The 20,603-nt window shown below is 39.3% G+C and overlaps 1 protein-coding gene across 37 annotated transcripts in view; it reads right to left on the minus strand.

Annotated features, from left to right (window-relative positions):
• RIMS2 (regulating synaptic membrane exocytosis 2) overlaps positions 1–20,603 on the minus strand; it is a 448,599-nt gene that overhangs the window by 20,349 nt on the left and 407,647 nt on the right. The window contains exon 1 of one of the 37 annotated variants that reach the window (XM_071554042.1): positions 897–1,042. The exons of the other annotated variants lie outside the window; for them this stretch is intronic. Within the exon in view, the coding sequence (XP_071410143.1) occupies positions 897–1,026 (130 nt within the window). The 5' untranslated portion in view covers positions 1,027–1,042. Of the gene's footprint in view, positions 1–896; positions 1,043–20,603 lie in introns of those variants that run through there. 37 annotated transcript variants of the gene reach the window in all.

Below are 20,603 nucleotides of genomic sequence, written 5' to 3' on the forward strand. Positions count from 1 at the left end.
TGAGGGTACTGAAGGACAGTACAGATTGTTTCAGGGAGCAACTCCCTCTTTTTCTTGGAACGGAGTAACCTGGCCAGCCCCAGAGCAGGAGCCAGGGAAAGATGAGGGACCACATCTCAGCATTCACATCAGAAACACAAGGTGCTTTGGAGAAGAGACTTTAGGGACTGTTGCACATGAAAAGATAAATCAAGACGTGAATACAGAAAATTCATTGCATTTCTCTTGTTATGTAAAGTTCTGGTCCTGCAACAAATATATGAAAATTACACACACGCTTTCCTAGTTGGACTAACTTTTATGGATAGAGATTAACTGTGAGTGAGACCTGCAACGTCTGTTTTACACACAGCCTTTTTACCTGCACTGGTGCCCCTACGAAAAGTTACACGGAGCTAGTATTTAATCGCTCAGCTCAAGTGTTCTGTATAAATTATGAAGTAAGAATAGACAAGAGATACCTGAGCAAGCCCACGGAGTGTCAGAAAACCACCCGCGAGGAAGCATGGTTCGTTTTCCATATGAATGAGCAGAAAACGGAATGACCCTCTATCCCTTTTTTGGTTTTGTTTTTTTTCCAATGTAACTAAAGCTGAACTAATAACTTCATTCCCAGTTTGACGATAAACTGTTAAATCTGTTAAATCATATCTCCCTCTCCAGCTACATGCACGGTGCTACCAACCTCCCTCTCAATCCAAGTCACTATTTCCGGCAACCCCTCCATCCAGCTCCTCGTTCAGCACCGACAACCGGCCCTTCCCGGCCACCGCCGAGCCCGCCTCGGCAGCGCCCCGGAGCGCCCGCGGTTCCCACGCACACCTGCCGCCCTCCGCCCGACCCTGCCCCTGCCCCTGCCCCTGCCCCTGGCCCTGGCCCCGGCCCCGGCCGCTCACCTCCATCCTCCTCCTCCAGGGAGTTCATGCACGGAAAGTAGACTGCCAGCGCCTCGAAGGAGGCGGAAAGGCTGCTCCGGCTCTGCGACCGCTGCATGGTGCGCCCGCTGGCCGCCGTCTGCCGGCCCATCTTGGCCGAGCGGCACCCGCCTTTGGCGCGGTACAAGAAGCGCGGCGTCTTGGCGGCGGTGCGGGAGCGGGGCCGAGCCGAGCCCTCCGCGGGGCGCTGGGGGCGGCGAGCGCTGGGCAGGCTGCGCTCCGCGGAGCCCCGCTGACCCCGGCTCTGCCCCGCCGTGCCCGGCTCTGCCCCGCTGATCCCGGCTCTGCCCCGCTGCCTCCGCCGCTACTCTCAGCGGGGCGGGCCGCCGCAGCCAGCACGGAGCCGCCTACCAGCGGGGCGAGCCGTCAGCCGGCGGCGCAAGTCTCCGAGGCGGGCGGAGGGGACGGCGCTGTCGTGCGAGCCTCGCCGGCGGGACGCGACGAGACGGCACAGGACGGGACAGCTGCTGTAAATATCGACCGCGCCGGAGGCAGGACCGGGGCACGGCGCCGGCCGGTGGCGGCGGGACGGCCCGCAGGCACCGCCCGCAGAGTTTGTTCTTCCCGCCCGGCCCCCGCCGGCCCGACGGGCGGCCCCTGCGCGGCAGGAGGAGGGAGGGGAGTGCCGGGGTTGGCCGAGGGCTCACGGGGATGCTGAAGGCGGGAGGAGGTCATAGGAGGGGCGGCCTCACGGTTCGGCTAGGACCGGAGAGGAGCTGGAGCTCGTGACCGCTGCCCGCACTCCTGACCAGCAGGACACACCTGGGGCCAGCAGACAAATGTCTGCTCTCAGGTGGTGTTTGTATGGAAAGGGAACGCAACACCGAACCGCTGTGATGGGAAGGGGCCACACTGTCACCTAGCAGGGTCACCTAGAGTCAGCTGCCCAAGCTGGAGACAGGCAGCTTTGAGTATCTTCACATATGAAGACTCCACAGCCTCTCCGGGCAACCACACTCGCCAGTGCTCACTCACTCTCAGAGTGAAAAAATGTTTCCTGGTACTCAGAAAGGGCCTCCTGTGTGTGAGCTTCTGCCCATTGCTTCTGCTCCTGTCAGTGGCCCAGCATCTCGTGAAGAATTTGCCCGGCAAGCAACAGGCAAATCTTTCACCTCTCCTCCACTTCAAGCCCAGCTGTATTTCTGTAAAGCATACCTGCCTCCTCCTAGGCAAACATGAGTGTATCTATTCTGAATTCACAGGATTTGCTTATAGCTACAACATGATTTTGGGGTTTTATCCAATCTTCCTTCCATATCTTCCTTACCACTCTTTAATATTATCTTTCTTTTCTTTTATCCAGTACATTGCATTAATTGGGTGTACTCACTTGGCAACATTCCCCCCAAAATGCTAAGAAACTAAGGCACTGGATATGATGAAAAAGAGGTACTAGCTACTGTAACAGTATTTTGCAGCATCAGTAACTTATTCCACTATAGTTTACTACAGTGCAAAAGCTGTATCAAACCTTGCATATGGCTGATGTTTTCGTTGTTTTCTTACATGGCTTTTAAAGAGTAACCATATATGCATTTCTTGGGTTTGGGTTTTTTTGTTTGGTTGGTTGATTTTTTCAGGAAAGAAAGAAAGAAAGAAAGAAAAGGAAAGAAAGAAAAAAAAAGGAAAGAGAAAAAGAAAAAGAAAGAAAGAAAAGGAAAGAAAGAAAAAAGAAAAGAAAGGAAAGAAAGAAAGAAAGAAAGAAAGAAAGAAAGAAAGAAAGAAAGAAAGAAAGAAAGAAAGAAAGAAAGAAAGAAAGAAAGAAAGAAAGAAAGAAAGAAAGAAAGAAAGAAAGAAAGAAAGAAAGAAAGAAAGAAAAGAAAGAAAAAGAAAGAAGTATCCCAAGATAATGGTAAAGGATATTTAGGGTTTGATCTAACCAACTTCGCAGACAGAATGCCGATTTGAAGCCAACCAAAACTTTTCATGAATTATGTAGAGTCACACCCCTGGAGTGTATTTCATTGAGTTGATGTTTGGAAAGTAATATTTGTACCCAGATAATAAGAGATTACAAACAGCCAACTCCTACTGACATATTTTGCTGAGCAATGAGCAAAGTCGGAACTTTAGCACTCAGGGATGGAACCTATCATCACTTGATCTACAGGGAAACAGTGAGTCTTGACACCTATTTTTATGATGTGCGCAATAATTTCATTTTTAGATAACTATAATCTAATAAAGCATGTTTCATGAGACACCATAGAAATTTACTTTAGAACAATATAAATCCTCTTTTCCTATGCACTAGCTATAAATCACGTACAGGGCAACTTATTTAGGCTCTGATATCTTTTAGATGTCACATTCAAGTCATACTCCAGAATGTCTATTTAGTTGGTCATTTTATAAAAGTTCATGTTTCTCTGGTCACATGCCAAAGTTTGTCACCCTCCAACATATCTGTGTCTTTTTACTGATTAACAAGAAGGTGAGATGCCAAGACAGACAGACACCTCTCTTTATGCCACAGTCAAACCCATGGGCAGGCCATGATGGCAGAGACCTGCTGAGCCACTCCAGTCTCAGGTGGAGGTACTGGTTAGTCTGCAGTACCTCCAGCACTTCCTCTAAAATCACCCTTTGCATTTGTACCAGTGCTACATCCCATAAAGTATATTCAAGTTGCAGAGTGAACTTTTTCTGTTTACAGTTTACTCTAAAAAGACATTACTAAAATACTTTAAAGCAAACAACTCTAAAATAAATTATAATGATAGTAATAATACTAAATGTCTAAGATACAAAATCATGTCATTGGCAGACTCCAATAAAGCATGTTGAAATAATTGCTAACAATATCCTTACAAGACTTAGTGACTATAATCTATAAACACTAAAGCAGACAAAATAACTTCTTTCAACATCTTTATCAGTTTAAGACATGGCAGAAGAGTAACTGTCCAAATGTCCATGACTTGATTAAATTGTAATTCACAATTGTGTTTGGAAAGTTGGATTAAAAAACAAGTTAATGTTTATTATATTACAGATGAACTATTGATGATTTTCATAAAAACAGCTGAATAAAAACTGAAAAAAAAAAGACACCGAGGAATCAGATAAAGACAAAACAACGGTTGGGCAACTTGAAGATCTTCACAAGATTATGGACAAACTATAGAATACATATTCAAAGAAGAGCAACTGATTTGTAACATCTGTTTCATCTACTTTGCCTCACACTTATAAACACTCCTTTTGCAACTACTCTCTTTGGAAGTATCCCATGTAGAAGAAATAATACCTGCTTAGGAGCCAGGAGGCTTTCAAGCAGCCTGCTTGTTTGCCCTCCCAAATAGGAGAATAAGCACTTCCACCATCTCCCCCTAAGCTCCGACCTCAGCAGAAACTGGAAGTCCTCCTGTGACATAGGGAGCTGAAGTGGGAATTTGGCTGTACCCACAGGTGTGGCTGTCCCACAATACCAGAGCCCCCACATCTCTCAGCCCCTCAGCACTGAACAAGACCTGTCAGTCACAGCCATTATAACAAGTTGATGGTTTCACTAATATTCATAGTATATTAAAAACTTGTTATTGTCATTGATAAAGTCAGCCTCTACCAAGAAAATCTCTTTAAAACCTTCACAGTCTGTAGTCAATTTCAAATAGAGTTGCAATACTAGGTATCTACTCAAAAAATCTGTGTCAAAACACCAAATCATAATCCCATCCAAGCTTCCTCCAAATGCTTATATCTTAATTTTCTTCCTTTAAAATAAAGGTTTAAATGGAAAAATGAGAACAGATACAAGGAACTGAGATAAGAAATTTATAAATTATCAGGATTCTGGGATCTGGGGAAGCTGTCCATGGTTTCTAGTGATTGCATCATACAGATAATCTAATTGATGGCAGTCTCGACACATGCCTTAACTGTAGAAAATGAGTTTGCTACCCTGACATTGAAAACATCCCCCAGTTGTTTTGCTGATTTTAAAAATTTTAACTGATACTCTTGGATTTATGTCACCAGTTGGAAGTGAATCAAATTGCTGTAAAACAACTTCATCCAAACTCCCATCTCAAAGCTAAATATTAAGACAAAGCAAGAAACTCCCAAGTATACTTCTTTAACATTTTCTGATAGTTTGCTGAAAGAACAGTGTGTTGTAGGAATCCAGGTCAAATAGAACAGTCAAACATCTGCTATAAATGTCCTAAGGAAATTTTATTTGTAGGGTTGGAAATTCTATTTGTAGGGTTGGTGTCTCATTAACAAACTAGGAAAGCAGTTGCTTACTAGTTGTATTCCCTGAAAATTACTAAAAGATGTCATGTAACGTGAATTTGTGGCACTGCATCTTCTGTGTCAACCTACTCTGAATAGAACCAGCCAATAATAGGATTCTGAATTTAATAAATTTATCTGTTTCTTTTTATATAGATATACTATGTGCGGTTTTAAAAATAATATGGAAATTAATATATTCCCCATGTTTTTCCTGGTTTAGGCTGTAACTGGTTATGTTTCAGCAAGCATGCTTCAAGTAAACACAAATTATTAGACTTGAAATGAGGATACTTTGAAAATAATGAAATAATGATCTGATGATTCCTTCATGAAAACATCCCAATTTTTCAGGGGAAATTAAAAAAAAAAAAGAGGAAAAATTGTCTTTACTTTCTATTTCTAATTCTGTGTACTCAACTCAGAGGTGATAATTCCCCAGATTGAAGAATGTAAAACTATCTGTGGAGATTTTTTATTATTGCCTGTGTTATGGATTAATTCCCAAAGCCTGCTCCAGGTTTCAAACACCAGATAAAAGCACACATCGCCACAAAAGGGTTCTTAAGGCCTTGTGTCCATTTTGGAGAGGATTCTCCAGTGCAATCACTATGGAAAGGTGGTCTAAAGTTTCTGAAGACCATTTTTTAAACCTGTGATTAAAGAAAGTATTATGGGAATGGGAATGGAAAGGAATTATTGCCCTTTTCTTTGCCACCTTTTCTAGTTTTCTGTCAAGCATTGTCCGCAGATTTCTTTTGTTTGATACAGAAGGCATTTATTTTTTACATGGTTGTCTTCAGAAAAGACCATTCAGCTCCCAAGTTTTTTACACAGGTTAATTATCTTTAACTTGCACCACACCTATGAACTATGAGGCATAACTTATTACAAGTATAATTTAAACTCTTAATGACTACCCACTTACAAGAAATCTTTGTGCATTTTGTCACTACAAGAAGAGCAAATTGTTTCCTTTTACAACACAAGGCACAGTCTCCCACACTTCCCACTGAGGTGCAATACACACTGTGTTTTGTTTCACTGAGTTTTGGCCTCCTCATCCCCTCAGCCTGCACTAAGTAGAGACAGCCATGTCAACAGAGAAGAAACACTTTGAAAACCCAGCCTTTATCTAATTCTAGGAAGATATAAAAGGAAAAATAAATACCAGTGTTAGGTGGAGAAAATGTTATGTCCAACTAAGTTATTATTCAAGCAACTTTCTAGTAATTTTGTCCAGATTAACTATCACTGGGATATATGACTGCTATTATTACTGAATTAAATTTTCTTTTCCTCTTTGTGAAGCTGAAACAATACACTGAAAAGATCATTAAAAGCATGGCCCATTCAGTGTAAAACAGGGTTTATGTGTGAAACCTTGTAATGTAGTAATAAGCTGGCATTGCATGTAATTTGCTAAATGTTCAGACTGTGCTGGCTGTCCGCATTGCCAACAGACAGCAGCATGCACCCACTCTAGCCAAGCACTTGGAAAGAACAGGTTCCAGAAAGCTACAAGGTTCTTCACAAAGGAATGGCTATTTTTACTGATTCCCATCATATAAAAATTCACTGTTCTTACCTTAGTGTGTATTTGATCATAAGTAAAGTGGCCAAATGATCATAGAAGGGTTTGGGTTGGAAGGCACTGTTAAAGGTCATCTTGCCCAGTGCTGCTGTGATGAGCACTAGATCAGGTTGGTCAGAGCCTCATCCAGCCTGACTTTGATGGGGCATTTATCACCTCTGGGCAACATAATCCTGAGTTTTACCACCCTTGTTATAAAAAATGTTTTCCTTATATATTTTCTAAACCAACCCTCTTTCAGTTTAAAACTATTATCCCTTGTTCTGTCACAATAGGCCCTGCTAAATAGTTTGTCCCTGACTTGTCATGAACTTTGTTTTAATCATGAGCTCCATCCCAGGACAATAGCTCTCAATCCATGCAGCACTGACCTTCACTGGTCTCCTACTCTTCTTGAAGTTTCACGACATAACAATCATTCCTACATAATTTCTATATTCAGAAATTGGTTATAAGTTTTCTAAATTCCTCTTTATTTAAATCATACCTTTTGGATTTTCTGAGCATCCCCTACTAAGCAGTCACAGAGAATGAAGCTAAACTTTTCTGTTTGCTTACATGGTAACAGTAAATTTTTCCATTCTCGCAATTCTTTTGGCATTTTCTACTGTAAGGTCAACTTCATCCCAAGCATCAAGCTAGGTACACAGTACAGGTTCCTACTAAAATAGCTTTGCTGACTGACACAGCTGTTCCGGGAGAATTCCCTAGTTGTTAGTGCAAGTGTGGTTATATCAGCAAAACAGGATTCTTGTAGAACTGCTTGTTTTGCATGCCCGCAGTGAGACTCATTTGCTGGTACACAATTCCAGGATTCCTACACTGGAAAAGGGTTCCACTGTTCCCACCATCTTAACAGTCTCTGCCTGGGAGGCTCTACCTGTAATCAATTCAGCCCTTGTGAAGAAAATTTCAAAGTCTTGCACATTTTCAGAGGATACGGATTTGAAGAGCTGAAAGAAAATGCTTTCCTTATGTCTCTTCCAATAAAATAACAGATTTAAATTTCTGAAAATGAATTTGGGAAATTTTAACATAAAAATAATTTTAAAAGGTAGAAATGGAAACATAGGATGCTTTCAGAGGCATAGAGATACTGGTTTTAACTTCTTAAGCAACATGGTAGGATTTCTTGTCCTGCCATTGGCATTCTCTTATGTATCAACCCTTCTTCAAAGAATATAAAGGAAATCTGTAAAAATAATTTTCTCCTTCACTTTAATGCTCATATTAGTCACATGCGAAAGCTGTCTATTCTTACTGAACTAAAATATGCTTAATTTTCCTCTCCAATATTTACCATAAAACCCCCAAACCAAAATAAAGTAATAATTTTTCTAAATAACAGAAGGAGTTGCTAATGGTCTAGCATGAAGCAATACAGTGTAGATAGCTCACAGGTAACTAAGAGCTGAGAATTGGAGCAGAGAGCCTGTTCACTGTGACTGTCTCTATTTGGGTTAAAATAATTTCGCATCTTCGTGATCACAAGGAAACCACAAGGTGTCTTAGAGCTTAGCAAAATATATTACTTCCTAATGCTTCATCAGGGTGAGAAACTAAGAAGACAGAAATAAAAAGGTAGATGCTTTTTTTAAGGAAAAAAGTGTTTTTGAAGTAACCCACAAGAAAAACAAACAAACAAACAAAAACAAACAAGCTGTAAAACCTCCCAAATCCTAGTTGTAAGGTTTCTGTTTCGTTTGGGGTTTTGTTATAAATTCATACACAGAGGCTATCTGCTTTCTCCCTTTAGATCCTAATCCACCCTTTTTGCCTCTGAAAGTAACCTTTATAATTCATCAGACCCATCAGCTTAGAAACAAGTTGCAGTTATTCATGTATATGCTCAAACCTTATTACTGCATCTGCCTGTGTACTCCACTGAAGTTTCCAAAATGTCTTAAACGAGGACAATGTAATTAGTTTCTGCAACTGTAACTTCATGAAACATGGTTTCCCTTATAATTCCATCTTCAGTAGAGACGGGACAAAACCAGTACAGAACTACTGGCACTTGCGCGGCCTGTGGAGCACATGGCCCTGCCCTTCTGTTGATGCAGCAGTCTGCTGATGTTACCTAAGAAGACATATTGCAGAAAAGCACCCTATGAACTCTATGCTAGTATTTTTCCAGACAAGGAAAAAGTACAAAAAAAATTCCTTCCGAGATGAAATGTATTTAGCCCAAACAACATGAAAATGACAATTGGAAACAATAAGAAGGAAAGCAAGGTGTGTACCTGTCACACATTGTTCCCTGCACTCAAGGACTGTAATGCCTAGAGAATACAGTTCACTGGGGACATTGCACTGCAGTTCAGGTTTGGTTCAATATGTTTGCCTTTTAAGAGTGATATATTATCATCAAGTGGTGAAAGCTTTGGTGAGTCCAAATGTCAGCATTCTAAAAACACATTTGTCTTGCAAGTCAGTAAGGTAATTTTGAAATAACCTATAGAAGGTTAATATATATTAAGCTGATGCAATTTTGCAAAGTTCTGTGCTTATTAGGTTATCTTTTTTTTCTTGAGACCAGAAGCTACATTAATTGAAAACACTATATCCTGCAGTCCTGTGCATTATTTCAGTACGGAACAGCCAAACAGGTTTGTTTTGTTTTGGGTTTTTTTATGCTATGCAAAGCCCTGCAGAGACTTGCCACACCTATTGTAAGTCATGCTCTTTCAAACTGCCTGCACTGTGTAGTCCACAGGTAATCAGCTCCACCTATCAGCCATCCTGGCTTCCACGTACATCCTTACGGTTATTGCTACGTGATAGATTGGAATCTCTGGATGCTTGAAAGTGCCAGAATGTTAGTGGAAGCTACACCATTTTCACAAGGGCATAAATTTCTCTTCTTAGAGGTGCAAATGTATGGGATGTGAATACTTTAAGTCTTAATAAGGATTTGACAAAGGCACCATATTTAGAGAAACCAATTCACAAATGAAACACCTTCCTTTTAATGGTCAACATTAAACTCACTGACTAGAATCTGAGTCAGTTGGTGGGCACTGGGATCTATCCAGAAATAACATTAAAAAATATTCTCCAAGCAAAGTTTAAAAATATTTATATCTAGTGATGTTATGTTTATCTGACAAAATCACAAATTTCAGTTTTATTTTATAAGTTTTCAGGCTCTTTGCATTTTTGGCAGAGAAACCTGTGCTGTTGTCATTACACTACTCTCATTTCCATGGTGTTTGAGTCATAGCAGTCTCTTCAGCTATGATCACATAATCAATGAATGCCAAAATGTCACTCCTGATGAAAAACAATTTTATTTTTCACTTTCATTTGTTTATATTCTGGTAATTCACAGCTATATCTATATGAGCACATACAATATCAAGATATGTTTGGATGCATGGGAATCACAGAACAGTTTGGGTTGGAAGAGACCTTAAAGATAATCAAGTTCCAATACCCCTTCCATGGGCAAGGACACATTCCACTAGACCAGGTTGTTCCAAGCCCCATCCTGGCCTTGAATGCTTCTAGGGATGGAGCATCCACAACTTCTCTGGGCAACCTGTGCCAGTGCCTCACCACTCTCTGAATAAAGAATTACTTTCTAATATCAAATCTCAACCTACCCTCTTTCAGTTTAAAGTCATTCCTCCTAGTCCTATCACTACATGCCTCTGTCAAAAGTCCTTCTCCAGCTGTTATGTGGGCCCTCTTTGGGTACTGGAAGGCTGCTGTGAGGAACTAGATCATTTTACAGGTACGATTTTAGAAGAGTCTCTAGCACAGTGTCAGTTTAAATTTCTAGAGCACCTCCAATGATGTGATTCAGGAGTTCAAATGGGCAGGAGTTCAAATGGGCCAGGAATCACATGCAAAGCCTGTTTTGGAGTCCAGGAGAGTATCACAGTGTGGATCTGAGTAACTGTGCCAGCTGGACTCAGTGCCAGAGAACAACCCTGTGGATTGAATGCTGCAATACAGAGAAACCTTCTCTGAGATATGACACTACTACAGATCTAAAACTGGCAGGCAGGACTTGGAATGCAGGTATAAAATATGAAGCTATCTTGCAAACAACTTATTTGGCTTTTGAGTCACTACGCTGCAAATAACATTTCATGTTTGAAAGCCAATTAGCCATACTATCACTATTTCAGTGAGTTTGAATGTGATGTGAAGCTTTAATGGATGTGTATAACCTGGAACTCTTAAAAACCTTTTGCTCACATAGAATTACATGTAAGGTCACACTGAACATCATTTCAAAATTTAGTATTTAAGGACTGAGAGTAACAGACAGAGAGCAGTAAAATTCCATTGATTAGTATTCTCTTACTACTGTTACTGTTACTAGTAGCACTGGGTAATATAGATTACAGACCAGATATGCCGATACAAATTTGGCCTCGTGCATGTGTTGGATTCTGCAGAATGCTGAATAACTTTAGCTTCTTTATCTCCATTGACCTTTAAGAAATAAATTTTACTTCTCCAGCAAGTAAGGTGTTCCATCCAAGATGATCTAAATATATCATACTTTCCGAAGATCTCTCAGATATGTGGTACAATATCTTTCAGGTAAGATTTAGCCTGTTACCTAAAATGTAAATGACTGAAAATGAAACGGTGATAGATATATCATTGAAGTCAACCTGAAGATAATTTTGTTCATCTGCAAAACGACAGATGGTCTGTGAATAATTTTCACAATTCTGATCAGTTTTCCTAGGGTTATATTTGCTATTTATATTTCAAAACTTTTGTCCTTTAGCTTCAACTGGCTACGTTTTGTTGTCATATTTTATCAATATCTGCATAATGATAATGCTAGAAGAGCAAGTAAGCTTGGATATGAATATAGAAAACACTGTATGAACCCCTAGTCTGAATGTTTGCTCAAAAGACTTTGCAATCTGAGCAGCACAGCAAATAAAGACCTCAGGCTGCAGAATAAAAAGAAATGGCACCAAATTTGCACTATACCCAGTAAGTCAGCTGCAAAAGCTTCCTGCCATCTGGTAATCTCCATCAGCATACAATATTTCAAATGCATTAGGAAATAACATTCTACCAATCCTTGCCTACATATATATATGTATATATACAAAGAGATGGTTTATATCAATTTCCTTTTTATTAGTGTAAATTCAGACTGGCTTACTGAAGTGAGGACTATGATTTCCTCAGTGGAAGGGAAAGTGGAATGTGTGCCTCTTTCTTTATTTCCTTGTATTAGCTATTTTAAATAAAAAGCAGCACCAGTATAATTCTAATAAAGATCAGTCCATTTAACGGTATAAAAGCCACTAAGTCTATTCTTTTTCAAGGGTCACAGAATTCCCCATTGCTAGTGGTAGAGTGACTCATATATGTGCAAAGGTGTCTTTCTGGGTTAGAGAAGAAAAGAGTCTCTTACCTAAAAAGAAAGGAAAACCAAATCTGAATGGTTCATGCTGTGTGACGTAATGTGTTCACTTGCACAGCACAATGGAGCTGGTACTTTAGCGCCAACTTGGGTACTGGAAACTAAATCAGTGCTGGGTTTGGCCAGGCTAAATTGTTTTGAACATTATGTCACTTGTTTGCCTGGAGTCAGCTCAGGTATATGTAACTCTGCTATGCTGTGAGACAGTGAAATGCACAAAGAGTAATCTCCTTTCACTCCTGCATACTAAAACTAGAAGCCTAGTTTTAGCCAGCTGCCTAGGCTCCCTCTGTAGTCAATGGATAAAAATTTTAAAAAGTCTGGTTGCAGTGCCAGCGTACCAACTATGGCGAATGAATGAATTTCCAATCCCAGAGGAGTTTAACAGCCAATGTTAACTGAAAATAGAAAACCTATGGACTCAACTAGGAACTATATACAGCGGCAAAAATGACAGAAGCAAACGCAGAAGATGACAGAATCCCAAAAGACTAATACTGCTGGTGACTGTCAGCTATGTAAAAGAGGTTCTCAAACCTTTTTGTACTAGTAAAAGCACATCAAGTTTTGGACTCAACAGAGTGCTCAGTGGTACAACACACAGATTCTTCTGACTTGCCCATGCAGAAGCCCAAGGGCCAATTTGCAAACAGATCAAATAGGCAGGTCACCTCCCAGCCTCCAGTCCAGACAGAGATGCCCAGATATGTTGTGAGTGCTTCTCTGTAGTACACACTTGCGTGTTTGTCTATATGCACATGCATATTTGTATTCATACCTACAAAAATGCTATATTGTATTTATTCACATCTATTTGTGTCTATATCATATTTCATACTGGAAAAAGTATAGGAGTAGATGATGGAGTGATAAAAGCCATCAGGACAACAGTCCGTCTGTTTTGCACATCTCACAGACAATGTGTATTTAATTTGAAATGATATAGTAAAAATAATCCCCAAATAATCAACATAACTAAGGGGTTTTAAAAAAAAAAATATATTTTTGTTAAGTCTTTCTCCATAATTTCAGCTGAATAGCACATAAGCTATTTTGCACCAGAGCTGAGAAACTTTTCCTTACACTTTTGGAGGGATCTTTCAGGAACTCTGGGTTCTCAGAACCCTGAAAGTCAAGCCAATAATTCTTTGTTTATTTCTTACCCCACTACCCTGTTTCTTTTGTTTCAGAAACAAAATAAAACAGATACATATTTTGTTAATTAAAATTCCTTTTTTTTTTGTATGAATACTGGCTATTGTTATTTTCTAAAATAATCCTTTGTGGATTTAACAAATGTCAGACTTTCATCAGGATTCTGCACCAGCATTCTTGTTTAGAGAGCTCTACAAAATTTAATTAGAATAGAAGCAACCCACTAAGTTGAGCAAATGAATTACTTGAATACATTTTTTTACATTTGCCTATCATGTAGTGCTTCAAAGATAGTTGAGTCTTCTAAGTTCCATAATGTGGGCCTTTAGTTAATTTTTTAATAAAGTTTAGTTAATAAACTTCTAGTTTTCTCTATATGCTAGAGCTATTCAGTCCCACCATGTTTAATAATGTTAATATCTTAGTGTTTATTTTGTGGAATATCTTTAGATTCAGGGTCATTCAATACACGGATGAGTTCAGTTCTGTATGCATGAAAAGAGAGGAAAAATGTTCTCTAAGAATGAATGTGAAGAATGAGCATAGCAGAACATTTTTTCCTCGTAAATATTTTGAGAATGTTTTAAATTTTAATTTAAACCTTATTTTACTCTGGGAAATGTGATATATAGCAGAAAGGTACAGACTGCACAGTTAAACTATTGATGCCAAAGTCTACTAAAGAAAAGGAGCCACATCCTGTCTTTGCTTATACCTGTGCAAATATTCCATGAACTCCTCTAGATTATCATTAAATTTGATGTTTCATAGTATGTCAGCTAAGCACAGAAATCAGTTGAGTTATGAACTTATTTGATTTAAAACCTTTTATAATTAAGTTAGGATCATGGTTAGAACATTGTTCTTAGGAGAAAGAGAAGTATTAATCACAACTAAAGACAAAAAGCTTAAAAAATGTTAAGCTGTTTAACTGGGATAATGAAATTCAGCTTTGATATGAGCTACTCCGACTTTTGCAAAGAGTCAACCAAAACTTAGAACAGATGAAGTCTTCAGATTGAGGAGACAAGAGATGTTACTTTAAGGACCTGAATCTGCCACACTGGGTAAATCACACAAACTTCTTGTTTCCAACATCCACATAGTCTAATTATCAGTCTGCTTTATTCAACTCTCAGAGTAGAGATAAATATGAACCAAACATAAGCAAATAAAAATGGCCATATCAGGAAAATATAAATGTCCAGTTGTTCACTATCCTCTCTGTCACCATGACAAATACCAATGCCTTAGAAATATATGTGAGAAAAAAATATAGAAAGGAACACTTCTGTTTCACTCAGCACTGGTTGAGAGGATGTGTGAGTTAACAGGCTTTTGTGTTTAATTGCCATTTCTAGGTCAAACCCAACCCGTTTGGTCTAATCTCTTTTTGAGCCAGTATATACATCAGGTCCATTCAGCATCCTACAGAATGGGTCCCTCGGTTGAAATTTGTACTGTGAGGAAGTACTTCTTGCTTCTTTGCCTGGTAATTGTCTGCAATGCCCTAGTTCTTGCACTGTGAGAACAGGGAATAAATCATTCTGTAGTCACCTTTTTTGCAGTATCCCTGACTTTACAGTCCTCAATCATCTCCTTCAGTCATTTTCTTTTTCTGAACTGAAAAAATCCTGTTCCATATTTTTCATCACCCTGCTTACATCTCTTCCTACATGTTCTAGCTCTGTGTCCTTTCTGAGGCTGTGGGGCCACCAGAGGTGAATAATGATATTTTCTGTGCTGTTTTGTTCTATTATTTTTGTATTATTCCTAACAATTGTAGCTTCGTATTTTGGTGGAAAAAAACCAAACCCAAAACAACATAGGAATTTGAACCTGGAGTCAAAACAGAGGGGAGAAAACATTAAACCACAATTTAAATTTGAGATGACTTAATAAGAAATAAACTTTCTTATTTTTTGAACAATTTCTAAGCTGTAAAGAGTGATGAAAATATTTTTCTTCTCTTTTGGAAAGCCTCAACACATAAAAATCTGTGTACAGACAGTGACCAACTCTTCCTAAACTCTGGGACTTATGCCTCTTTTAGTATAAAGATTTTGACTCAGCTTCTATGCTGGCTTTTTCCTGCATCCAGTAGGACTGAGGTATGTCATATAATCCCATTTCAAGTTCACATATAATTGACACAGACAGAAAATTATAAACTTAGGCCATTTGCCTTCCTAACTAGGGAAGTCTTTGAATATAAGTAAAATTTTGTGATAGGATTAAGCAAAATGATTGGCCAATATGTTGGCAAACAGGTAATGAGATCTCTCAGAGGAAGAGAGAACTAAAAGAGAGAGAGAACTTAAATGTTAGGTGAAGCTGATATAGAAATGAGTAAATTAGAGCCATTGCTTCTTAGGGCACACGACTGACAGAATCAAAGATATACAGGTAAACTTGAAGACACTGAAAAACACCTAAGTTTGGGATGGACTTCATTTTTATATGAAACTAGGAGAAAGCACTGATCACCACTGCCAAATTTCAGTTGGAATGAAGAAACATCCCATTCATGTGGTTCAGACTAGCAGATGAGAATGAACTAAAAGAATGACTGCAGATTTAAAAGCTTTGGCTCAAGTCACAAAAGAACCTGTAGACACAAACTCTCATGCCTGCAAGAGTCCTGGTAATAGTAAAGAAAGTCTGCAGGGACATAGGGCCTCCTGAGCTGACATTTGCTAGATCTACACCCAAGGAAAAGGACTGGTGAATGAAAAGATGCTGAAGGGCCTTGAGGGATAGCTGTATGAAGGGCAGCTGAGATCACATGGACTGTTCTGCTTGGAGGAGAGGAGACTGAGGGGACACCTCATCGCAGTTACAACTTCCTTGTGAGGGGTAGAGAAGGGGCAGGCACTGATCTCTTCTCTGTGGTGGCCATTGACAGGACCTGAGGGAATGGCCAGAAGTTGTCAGGGGAAGTTTAGGCTGGATATTAGGAAAAGGTTCTTTCTTCACCCAGGAAGTGGTTGAGCACTGGAACAGGCTCCCCAGGGAAGTGGTCACAGCACCAAGCCTGACAGAGTTCAAGAAGTGTTTGGACAATACTCTCAGTCATGTGGTGTGACTCTCGGGGATGGTCCTTTGCAAGGCTAAGGGTTAGATTCAATGATCCTTGGGGGTCCCTTCCAACTCGGCATATTCTGTGATTCTGTGATTTTGACATAAGCAAGTACATTAACAGGCCAGCTGGAAGTCAAATAATTGGTTCAGTAGTTCTCCCTTTGAATTCAGTATGACCAAGGAGGGGATTTCTCAGAACAGAGAAAAAAAATTAAAACAAAAAGTTAGCTGTGAAAGGGAACTTCGGCAATCATATGAAAATTCTGAACATGGGGAAATTTGCAACAGAGAGAGGAAAGCAGACTGAGGACACAGCCTGGGCAGCTGCAGGAGATTATGCTGGGAGGGTTACCTCATGAATTTTGAAGAGCTCCTGTTGAGTTCAGACCAGACTGAATTTATCCTTTTGGACTGGGTGAAACTAAGAAAGAAATGTATCTATTTTCATTTCAGGGACCATAGAGGCTTTGGTTATATTCTGGGCTCCTAAACAGATGCCCAGATAACACACATAACTGACATTATAGGAAATTTGACTCTGTTTTCAACTGACTAACTCATCAAGTACTGTGGTTATTGCCTGTCCTACTGCCCTGAGCCCCTACTATATATTCCCGAAGGGGCAGGGAAGGAGGTCCTTCCAGCTGGTACCCTCTGACGAGATCTTCCTGCCAGCTGAAGTGCATTCGTGGGACAGACACCCAACAACTACACTGCAAAGCGTGACCTGTTAGTACTAAAAGTTTGTCTAAGAGATACTGTCTTTATAAAGCAGCTATTTTGAGAGGATTCTTTAGCCCCGGTTTATATCATGTTAAGTTTGGATAAAAAATCTGACGGAGTATTTTGATTGGACAATGGAGGGGGTGTCAGTGCAGGACACACGGCAGGAAGAGGCTTCCTGGGTCATTAAGGCTGCAGGTCCCTTGCTGCAGGGCTTTGAAATCCATAAATTTTGAAAAGACTTAACATTTGCAGGTGGCTATACTAATATCTTTCTTTTTCCATCTCTCATCAAGGTATATTAGATGCTTTGTGTCACCTGCTCTACTTTCTTGTACTTCTACAGAAGTGACAAACAGGCACTAAGCCTTAAGATCTGTTTCTTTGCTACAGTCTTGTGATGAGACTATCTGGATCCAACTCCAAAACAATCTCTTCAGTCATCAAGTTGTTGGAGAAAACAGTTAAATGCAGATTAATTGAGGTAAGAAATAATGCTGTGGATGCAAAATAATATTATCATCGTAAGTGCTGAATCTGGGTAAATAGTCATGAAAATCAGGTTAACAGATTCTAAAAGAGCTTTGAAGTTTAATAGCAAGGAACACATCTGTTCTTCCTCGTGACTGAGACACTTTTAGTGACCTTTCCTTTAAAAAGCTGCACTCCCAAGACTGTGCATTTATTGTTTAGCATTGTATTAAATACTTCTGCAAAATAAACAGATAATGTATGTGCTCTGAACATCTAAATGATGAATTTGAGAGTGGAATGAAGTTGCATTCCTGTTCCTTTTATGGTTCCGTGTCTGTACTGGAGATTTATTTTCAGAACAAATAGAAGTAACATTGTAATTATCCTTTTATGCTAACAGTTTTGGTATTGTATTAAAATGTTTTGAAAGGAATACATGGCATTCACTTGCATAAATACTTGTGTTGTGAAATGGCTCCATTCTGCTTATGCCTGCTTCTATGCTTATATAATTTTCCAGCAGTATTGCTGCCAGTTATCACTTTTATGAACAAATTCAGTATTGTTTCACAAGGCAAAAGGAAACAGAGTAGTTCTGACCTACACTATTGAGATCATATTAGGTAATTACTGGCTGAATAACTTGTTAATTTTCAGCATTTAATATGACCTGATGAAGTAAAATACAACAATGTTTCCAAAAGGCATCAAACATCACCTGTTAATGGCTAGGATACAACTAAAAAGGAGGCTTTTTTTGGTATTATAAGACAAAAGAGGGTGCATAGATATATGGAAAGTAAGCGTACTGGCATAGGGTTAATGCTCATCAGAAGATATGAATGAAGGTTCAACATATATTCAGGAAGTGGGAAGAGGACCAAGTGTGCAGAAAGCCACACTTCTGTCAAAGCAGTCAGGGAGCCAATAATGTAACAGAGGTCCAGGTCAGGCAGAATAATTTTAGGCACTTAGTACACTTTAGGCACCAACCATGCACAGTAATAATATTCTCATAAAAGTTACTCTCACTGAGCTCTACATTCTCTAACAGCTTATATTAATTTCTCCGTCACTGAACAATATCCCCCCAAAATTTCTTTTCTGAATGTTCATCTTACCTCCCTTGCTGAACTATAATAATCAAAATATTTTTTCCATGGAGTATAGTGCTGTACATGTATATGTAAACAAAGTAAGAGAGAACAATCCTGTTCTTGTGCCATAATAAACATTCTTCATCTCCCCTCTCTTCTTTCAAGGGGAGAAAACACTCTGTTCACATGCTCTGTTGTTTTCTAGCCACTGAAAAACCCTGTAACGCAAATCTGAGGGCCTAAAATTGTAAAAAAGACATCATTTACCTAGTTTATACGTATGCAAGACTGTATTTTGTAATAAAGCAAAGGAATTTACTCAAAAATGAAGTATAAATAGGTATTGTTAATACACTCCTTGCAATGGTCTACCCAAAGCTGTGAACAAACATAATTTGCTTGGTTTTATTAGTCTAAATGCTATCTGTGCATCCAGCTTTGCTGTCAGAGTGAAAGGAACAGAAGTAACTTCATGAGAAACAAAACTGAGTAAGGATAAGAGGATGAATCATAAAGGATGTTGAAGTTCAGGACACCAAGGTTAAATTTATAGGAATCAAAAAGAAAATTGAAAGTCTGTCAGAGCAGTAGGTAAGGAAAATTTCTAGTATTTTTTGGCATTTCTACTTACTAAGTATCTGAGGGCATGCTAATGTACAGAAGAAACCAAGATATGCTGGGCTGCAGGATAGATCTGCATATCCAGCACAGAAGTACAGCCCAAGAATAGAAGTTGACTACTTTTGGAAAAGAGTGTTACTATAAAATAGTAGTTGCCTTAAAAAATTCATTGTTTACAATTTTCTCTACAGGCAGGCCAAGACTAATCTATTTTTGTCCAATATCAAGTCTCGTCATCCCTGTGCCTGTCATATTACTGCCTAGTACATATAAGTACTCTGTGTCTACTAAGCAAGGATCTACCATTAAGTGCTGAAGAAAGTAACAGGAAAAAACAGCTCTAAGAATAATCAATGGTGAAATCTTTAATTTAATTTAGTTTCAGTCATTCTTTCAATTGATCTTCTTCCTTCTTGGGGCTTAGGATTTTGAAAAACAAAGCTTTAGTGTGTTTTCAGTCTGGTAAGGAGTAGGTGGCAGTAATAGTCATCATTAAGAAATCATTTCCATGTCTGCATGTGAATCTCATCCTTCTTTCTTGGAGCACTTCTATGGCCTTCTTCAGTCATGACTGAAATGTTCTAAATTTTATGCATGATCTGCATATGGAGAGGAATCTGCAGATCATCTCTGAAGCTGTCTCTCAACAGATTAGAAGAATAAAGTTTCCTACACTTTTGCTGCAAATTTATTACAAATAAAACCGAAGAACTAACATAGCCCATAATTTCCATGGACGGGTCACAGAAGTGAAGCTATTTCTTGGCTACCAGAGAAAGTATCAGTGTAGGCACTGTTACATGACTTTCTCACAGTGGCTCAGTTTGGAAGATAGGAATGAAAGAGTTAAATTAAGATAATATCTATCACATACACACAAAATATCAGTTTTCACAAGGAGAATTATAGAAATTTGAAATATGGAACTGTTACTCCAGCTATCCATTGTCAGTGCCAGAGAAAGTGTGTTCCCTCTCTGGAAGCTCCTTCAGGAAAGGACCAAAATTTCTATCAGCATGAAGCTATTATTTTCTGTATGTTGTACAAATTACATTTGTTTTTAATATCTCAGCATGTCTAAAATATACTATCAATTTTTAGGATTACTGGCTTCCCTTACATAGATTTGGCTTTAAATTTGCCTGAAAGCCCAGTTCATGGCATAGTCCCTCAGAAAAGCATTATAAACTTCATCCAAGCCAATTCATGTGTCCAGCTGGTAATTCTGTGCTCAGCCCAGGGTAAGTGAAGATGAGGAAAGCTCCATTTCTGGACTGAAGTAT

The sequence above is a fragment of the Pithys albifrons genome, chromosome 4 (genome assembly GCF_047495875.1).
Source record: "Pithys albifrons albifrons isolate INPA30051 chromosome 4, PitAlb_v1, whole genome shotgun sequence".
Classification (NCBI taxonomy): domain Eukaryota; kingdom Metazoa; phylum Chordata; class Aves; order Passeriformes; family Thamnophilidae; genus Pithys; species Pithys albifrons.